At 32.6% G+C, this 8,666-nt stretch overlaps 1 protein-coding gene across 1 annotated transcript; it reads left to right on the top strand.

Moving 5' to 3' along the window:
• The first annotated feature begins 244 nt into the window (after nt 1-244).
• Nucleotides 245-3,084, top strand: LOC136227757 (uncharacterized). The gene is made up of 3 exons (XM_066016496.1): nt 245-1,415; nt 1,570-1,734; nt 1,885-3,084. Exons 1-3 carry the CDS (start codon nt 1,266-1,268, stop codon nt 2,200-2,202), a joined length of 633 nt encoding a protein of 210 aa, XP_065872568.1. The 5' UTR covers nt 245-1,265; the 3' UTR covers nt 2,203-3,084.
• The last annotated feature ends 5,582 nt before the right edge of the window (nt 3,085-8,666 follow it).

Genomic DNA, 8,666 nt, shown 5'->3' with positions numbered 1-8,666 from the left:
TTTTTTTTTTTGATAATTATTAATGTAGTCGTTAGTGAGAGGAGTAATATGTCTAAAATAAAAAATAAAGTGATTAATTCTTAAAACTACTAAAATTAAAGGGTCTAATCGAAAACATATATAAATTATAGTCTTAATCCTTAAAACAATAAAACTTCAAGGACTTAATCATGAATTAAATTTTTTTTTTCTCATATATTTTGGAACGTAATCATTATTTTAAAATTATTTAACATCTGTTTTTCACAATTGAGGGTTTGTCTGTTCTCAAATCCCTAATTTTCATTCGACAAGCACAGCAGTCATCGATAACAATGGAGGAAAGCGATACCAATAGAGCAAACGAAAGTCCGCAGTTGGAGCAGAAAGAAGACCGGATCAGTGATTTGCCCGATGCGCTTATTCAAGTCATCCTTACCCTTTTGCCGTCAACCAAACAAGTTATTCAGACCGGAGTTCTATCAAAACGGTGGCCGAATCAATGGATTCATGTTCCGATACTAATTTTCGATTCCTCTGGTAAGAATGACGAAAATTTCTCTAAATTTATTAACAATACCCTAATTCTCCATGATTGCCCAAAGATAAAGAAATTCCATATCAAGTATGATCGTCTCTTACAGAGGAAGCCTCAATTAACTCCGATAATCCGTTTTGCAACAAGAAAATATGTCTGAGGAGCTAGTTTTACACTGTGATCAAGAGGATCCGTATCTGTTGCCGAAATTCCTTTACAACAATGTTTCTTTGATTAATTTAGAGTTGTTCAATTGCTGTCTTACGAAATAACTGGAAAGTAAATTGGTCATGTCTCAAGATGTTGAAGTTGGAATGTTCTAGTTTACATATTTCAGCAGTGGAAAATGCTGTATCTGGTAGTCCATTGCTTGAATAGTTGGAATTAATTAGCTGTGATGTGGTTGATGGAGGTGTTATTGCTTCCAAATCATTGAAAAGTTTGATTTTTTGTCGATGTTGAGCATGGGGATAATTATGATCCTATTAAAATTTCATGTCCAAAGCTTGAAGAATTATGTCTCCGAGTATCGGGATACTCGGATGTCACCTTTGCTAATTTGCCTTATGAAACGATTAAAAGTGTTTTATCCCGCTGTTCGTTACTTTGTTCATTGGAATTGAGAAACTTTTTATATTATGAGCTTGTTATAGCTTCATATTCCTTGAAGAAATTAGTTTTAGGAGAAAATGATGGAAGTTGAGGTTGTTCAATTGTAATTTCATGTCCAAACCTTGAGGAATTGAACATGTATGATTTGGATATTGAATCATTTAAATTGATGAAACTGCCGCCTTTAGTTTGTGCTACTCTTGATTTGAATTATTTTCCGGAGGTCTACGATGAAAATACTGCCAAGCAGATCCTTGAGCAGCTTCAGCAGCTTGAACATGTCAAGGTAACTTCTAAAGAAGTAAATATTCTCAAGATTGAAGTTTTTTTTCTGCGTCTCAGTGTTAGGAAATATTTTATAGCTATTAAATGTAATTGTGTTTTTCAGTTTTATATCTACACTATTGATTCTGAATTTTCATTCTTATTATTGTTTGAAGACTTTAACAGACTTGGAGATAGAAGGTCTATCTTCTCCGTTGTTAAACTGCAAATGTTTGACTGTGGATGGTACTAATTTTGATGAGCACCTCCGGGGAATTGTATGTGTACTTTGCAGTTTACCTTTGCTTGAGAAATTAGTTATAAAGTTGCAGCTATGTCAGGTAAAATTTGTTGGAACCCATCTTAGTTTCAAATTTAGTTAATGTATTATGGAGTTTGCGGCTCTATCAGAGTTGATTGTCATGCCAATTATATTCAATTTCAATGTGTTGTTCATTTAGTTCTTGGAGCTAACAAACTCTTATCTCCAGTGTCAAATGACTGCAGATGTTCCGGAATTGAACAATTACAGAGAGAAGAAGCATTGGAATTCAGATGGGACTGGTTTCAATTGTTTCGTGCCACAGCTAAAGACTGTTGAGATTAAAGGCCTCTCAGACGGAGATAGTCAATGTGAGCTTGTTCTCCACTTTCTTGAGTTCCTACTTAAGAATGCAATAACGTTGGAGAAGATGGTCTTGGTATTAAAAGATGGCAGCACAGATCTTGTGGATAAAGTTTCTCAAAAGTTGTTAAGCATCCCAAAATGTTCTCGACACGCTATTGTCGAGTTATTGTGTTCTAACTAGGATGTTAATAGAGAGAGATAGAGATCGAGCTGCAAATACCAGAACCACAATCATGAAAGGTATATACTAGGTAGTTGTTCTAGGCTCTGTTTTACACAATCCATTAGAATTTACTGCTTTTCCCTCATTCTTGCTCTAATATGTGTGTGGAATTTCTCTGATTGATTTTCTATGTACTGAGTGAAGGGTAAAATTGAGTTGAAGTTCCTTCTATGGGAGACGAATTGGACTATTTTATTACGATGAAAGTAAAATTGAAATTCAATAACTTTTGGGGTATATTTGACTCTTATCAATTTTCTGTTGATACATATCTAAATATGTAGGACCTGTTTAAAAGTTTTATAAGTCTTTTTTGGGATATGGGCCAATTTTGGTTCTAAGGTTATTGGGAAAGTTCAACTTTAGGGGCGTTTTGTTAGGGGGTTTTAGGAAAGGGTTAAGGAAGGATGAGATATAATTCTCTTTGTTAGTGATTGTTTGAACGAATGAATGAAACCCTTTACCCACTTTTAATTTTCGGTAGAACCTAAAAGTCTTCTAAACTCATTACCCCACTCTAAACTCATTACCCCCACCCCGTTGGGTTTTGTATTCCTTTCCTTTCCTTTTTACTGCTTTTCTGTGTACCCACTATGCTCACCCATGTCTCAGTCCCATCAGCTCCTTTGCTCCGTCCATCCTTCGATATCGGCCAGTTCTTTGCCAGTCGTTCCTCACGCTTCAGGTCATCTATCTCTCCCTCTTCTCCTTTGGATTCATGCAAAATCAAAGAGATGATTGTTGTTTTTTTTTTGTCTCTGGTTAATCAAAGAGATCGGAGATCGATCCGTTTCTTACGCCATGTATTGTATTAAGTGCTCCTTTCCTCCTTCACTCATTTGGACAGATATAATCTACTGTTAAGATCATGTATATTTCTCCAATTGTTGTGCTGTTTTCTTTTCTGATATGTATGTTGGAAAGTTCTGAATTTGATTCCTTGTTGGATTTTCATATTCTTTTGGATTATTGTTTCTGAATTTTCATTACTCTTAACCAATTAAATGCGGACCCTTACAGATTCAGAGGGTACTCCATTCTCTTTCCGGAACAGGTCTAAACAGATATGAAAATTCAGTGGCATTATTTTCCTTTCTCTTTGTTTTCTTTTTTGGGTTCTTTTCTGTTAACCATCCACAAACCAAACGTCCTCGTAGTTCTATCGGTCAAAATATATTATTTTTCCTTATGTTATAAACTCTTATAAACTCTAGCTTAGGAGCTAAATGTAAGTCATGTTAACAGGTTAGGGTCCAAAATTTGGCCATAAATATTTTTGAGGAAATGTGGATATACTTAAAAATGGGTTACTTTCAAATAAATGTTATATGGTTTCATGTTTTTGTAGATCGGTATCTTTGTTTTTTATTACAAATCAAAACTTGTGATTTGTAAAATTTTCATTTTTTTATTGACTAGCAAATTTGACCAATAACGATCTCAAAATTAAAAATTTCAAGAATTAAATGATATTTTAAGCAATTTTAATTTTTCAACTTTTTAAGTTCGGGGTCATTTAAGTGTTTTTTTATGAGAAAGAAAATCCCGAAAAATGATGATTTTGAAAAATAAAAAATATGGTTCAGTAGTAAATATGATACTAAACGATTTTAATTTTTGAAAATTTTAATTTTGAGGTTGTTTTTGGTCAAATTTGGCAAAGGCAAAAAAAAAAATGAATTTTTTTTTTTTTGCAAATCATAGGGTTCGGTTTATAGCAAAAAAAAATGTTATTCCAATTTAAATTGATATGTGCTACATTCAAATTTACTACTCCTTTTATTCCCTTATAGAAGTCATTCTAAGGTATTTCATACAAATTAAGAAATATATTAGTTAATTATTTTTTTTTCTCTCATGTCACTATTGGAGAATTAACATTGGAATATTAAAAAACACATGTACTAATATAAAAAATTTAATATTTAGACTAAAAAACTAAATTAAAAGTTCTTGGAATCCTAGAATGATTTATATTTGTAGAAAAAACTAAGTTGCTAGAATGACTTATATAAGAGAATAAGGAGAGTATTTTTTTTTTTTTCCGTAATAAAGGCTATTAGTATTGGATTGAGAGTTTTGTATTAACTCATAACCTTAACATTATTGATGTTTGATAGTTTTACTAAGGGCTGTTAATATTTTTTCTTTAAAATCACTCAAATTCACATTTTATTTTAATAAATTTAGGTTTTTTTACGTGTAATTTTATATTTTAGTCATCTTTTAATGTCTATTATTTTGTCCATCCAATAAAACTTGAAATTCTACGTATTCTGTTAATGAAAAAAAAACACAATTTTCTTAATGCGTCTTGAAATTGCACTGGTTGTTCAACTTTAGATTTAATATTTTGTATTGTACATCAAGGTGAAATCGGCTTTTCCCAATAATCATACAGTTATAGAGCTAAATTTGTGGCTTACTGCTTAACTTGTTTAAAATAATGTATTAACTCTAAAACCGGTTACAAAACATGTACGGAATCAGGAGGCAGGGAGAGTCGATCGACCTTTAGCCCCTCTAGAAAATGTTAGAAAGGGGTTTTCCTTCTTAACTCTGTGAGGAGTCATATGGCTGGAGCCCTCGAGCCGTGGCAGAATGCTTTATGTTTTGTAGAGATGAGAGCTCTTTTCAAAACCTTTTTTTTCTTTGATTAAAATTGTACAAAATGACGTGGTTTTGTACCATTTTAATTAGAAAAAATAAGGATGGAAAGGATAGAAATGCCCTTTCCCTCCTAAAAAAAAAATAAATAAGAATTATTATCTTTGAAAAACTTAACTCCATTATTTACCACCACATTCATTCAATTTCATCATTCTACTCCAACTCTTTTCTATTATCGTTGTCAACTTTCAAGTAAGTTTTATTTCTTTTATTATTTATCGCTCTATTTTTTTTTTGATCTCTAATTTAGGATTTGATTTAAGGATTTCTAATTTAGAATTTCTAATTTGTTGTTTAATGAGGGATTTCTAATTTATTGTTTAATCATGGATTTCATTATTTGGAGTTCAATTTAAGGTTTCATTTAGAGATTTCTAATTGAGAATTTAATTTAGGATTACTCGCATTTTATTATATACTTTATATTTTGTATTGTTTATTTTATTTTTCTAAATATGTTAAGTAGAATTTCAATTTTTTTATACACGATCTAGCCCCCGATGTTTCAGTCCTGGCTCTGCTACTGTTTACAATGATATGTAGTTTATCCAAAAAATTTATTGTTCTATCACCTAGACTTAAAAGGAGACTAATGTGACATTTTAAGCAAATTCAAGAGTTAACAAGACATTTCTAAAGTTTAAAGCCAATTTAATAATATGGATAAATATACGGGCTTTGATATACTAAGCAAATAAAATAGGAAATTTTACATGAAAATTCATTTTTAAACAATTATCTGCAATTATATCACGTAATAATTTCAATTATGTAAAACTAAATAAATAATTATTTTAAATATATTTTAAGGACCGGAGTTCATAAATTAGGATCTAAGTTTTATTTTTTTTAGGGCTTATGTTTTATGAGATGGGGTCTAATTTTTTTTTTAATTAGGGTATTAAAATTACACTTTATTGGGATAAAATCCAAATTTGTGTCTAACGTTTTTGGGGTGCAGATTACCCCTAATGTATGAAATTATGCAATTTTACCTCTAATATTGCCAAACAAATTCAATTTTATCTCTATACAATCGAGAATTTGAACTGGCTGATTTGACAAGAGTTAAATATTGTCATTTCAACAGGTTGTTTGTAAAAGTCTTAGTAACAGAGTAAATATTTTAGATATAATTGACATTTGAAAGGTCTGACGTGATAATTAAATAATGAGTTAACTAACAGACTGTTTAAATTTCATTTTAGGTATGGGTTAAATTGATATTGGCCCTGTTTGGGAATTAGATGTTAGCTATTAGCTGATTACATTAGCTGTTAGCTGTTTACATTAGCTGATTTGACTAGCTGTTTGTGTAGACCTGTTTGGTAAAAATTAGCTGATTGATAATAGCGGTTTGTGCAAAAAGACGAATAAGGGCATTTCTTTTTTTTAATTTTAGGACCTGCAAACTAAAAGTAGGGTTAAAGAAGTCCATTAATTTTAATATTGCAAAACGCTAATTGAAAAAGCTCCTAAAAGGAGCTTTTTCTAAATTAGCGTTTTCATCCCAAAACTCTATTCCAAACTTTTCTCCACCAAACACTCCAATCAGCGGCTTCAGTAGTCAAACCGCTAAAGTTGGTCAAAAACGCTCTTTTTATCCCCAAAACGCTCTATACCAAACAGGGTCATTGTTTAACAATTATAGGGATGAAATTGATTTTGTTTGACAATGTTAGGGATAAAATTGCACCATTTCATACGTTATGGATCTATCTGCACTTTCCTATAAAGTTATGGATAAATTTACACCTTATTCCTATTTTATCTGTGTTATATAGAAAATAATGACATATGGAAAATTAATTTTGATAGTATAATTTAGTGGCACCTTATTCGGATGAAGGTGTGCGACATGATCGATGAAAAGGGTTAATGGAGGTGGGATCTTATTCAGTATCTTCTACCGTATCAGTAATTTGCCAGATGCGCTTATTCAACTCATCCTTTCCTTTTTGCCCTCAACCAAACAGTCTATTCAGACAGGAATTCTATCAAAACGGTGGCAGAATCAATGACCTCATGTTCCGGTACTCATTTTCGATTCCTCTGGTAAGAATGACGAAAATTTCTCTAAATTCATTGACAACACCCTAATTCTCCATAATTTCCCAAAGATAAAGAAATTTCATATCAAATATGATCGTTACTTACAGATGGAGCCTCAATTAACTCCCAAAATCCGTTTTGCAACAAGAAAATATGTTGAGGAGCTAATTTTACACTGCGATTCCGATGATGATTATCTGTTGCCGAAATTCCTTTACAACAATGATACTTTGATTAGTTTAGAGTTGTTCAATTGTTGTCTTATGACTTGTTGGATAGTAAATTGGTCATGTCTCAAGATGTTGAAGTTGGAATGTTCTAATTTGGATATTTCAGAAGTAGAAAAAGCTGTATCTGGCAGTCCGTTGCTTGAATCGTTGGAATTAACTTGCTATAATATGATTGATGAAGGTGTTATTGCTTCCAAATCATTGAAACTATTGATTTTTGTAGATGTTGAGGTTGATGATCCTATTGAAATTTCATGTCCAAAGCTTGAGGAATTATGTTTCCGGCAATCAAGATACTATGCTCATTTGCCTGATGAAACGATTAAAAATGTTTTATCCAGGTGTTTGTTGCTTGGTTCATTGGAATTAAGAAACTTTTTGTCTGAGGAGCTTGTTGTGGCTTCACATTAAAAAAAAAGCGGCTCGGTCGCACTACGCGTCCCCGCTGAGCGAGGGTCCGGAGAGGGGTTCCACCACAAGGGTGTACTGGGGGCAAGCCTTCTCCTGCCAATTTATTTGGCAAGAGGCCGTTCCTAAGACTCGAACCCATGACCTCTTGGCTAGGAGAATTTTTTTTTGTTGGAGCTTCGTTCAATTGAAATTTCATGTCCAAACCTTGAGGAATTGAACTTGTATGATTTGAATATTGGTTCTCTTAAATTGATTGGAACCCATCTTAATTTCAAATTTAATTAACGTATTATGGAGTTTGCGGCTCTATTAGAGTTGATTGTCATGCCAATTATATTCATTTAGTTCTTGGAGCTAACAAACTCTTGTCTCCAGTGTCAAATGACTGCAGATGTTCCGGAATTGAACGACTGCAGAGAGAATAAGCATTGGAATTCAGATGGGACTGATTTCAATTGTTTCGTGTCACGGCTGAAGACTGTTGAGATTATAGGCCTCTCAGACGGAGATAGTCGATGTAAGCTTGTTCTCCACTTTGTTGAGTTCCTACTTAAGAATGCAATAGCATTGGACAAGATGGTCTTGGTATTAAAAGATGGCGGAACAGATCTTGTGGATAAAGTTTCTCAAAAGTTGTTAAGCATCCCAAGATGTTCTCGACACGCTATTGTCGAGTTATTGTGTTCCGACTAGGAAGTTGATAGAGAACGGGCTGCAAATATTCCGAATTAGAATCAGAACCAAAACCATGGAAGCTATAAACTAGGCAGTTGTTCTGTTTTACACATTCTTGGTTATAACTTGTTGCTTTCCCCTCATTCTTGGTTATTATCTCTAATCTTTTTATGGGCTTTCTCTGATTGATTTTCTATGAGATAAGGGGGCAAACTTATAGTTTTGGGAAAAGTTGAACTTTATACCTATTGTAAGAAATAGCTTAATTATAGTTTTGGTAAAATCCTAACTCAATTTGGCATCGTTTCGAGAAATTTATTGTTAATTTTTGCTGATATTTACCCAGAAAAGGTAAAATTGAGTTAAAGTTTCTACAATGGGAGC

This window comes from Euphorbia lathyris, chromosome 4 (genome assembly GCF_963576675.1).
Source record: "Euphorbia lathyris chromosome 4, ddEupLath1.1, whole genome shotgun sequence".
NCBI classification, from domain to species: domain Eukaryota; kingdom Viridiplantae; phylum Streptophyta; class Magnoliopsida; order Malpighiales; family Euphorbiaceae; genus Euphorbia; species Euphorbia lathyris.
This window is presented reverse-complemented; position numbering and strand designations above follow the sequence as displayed.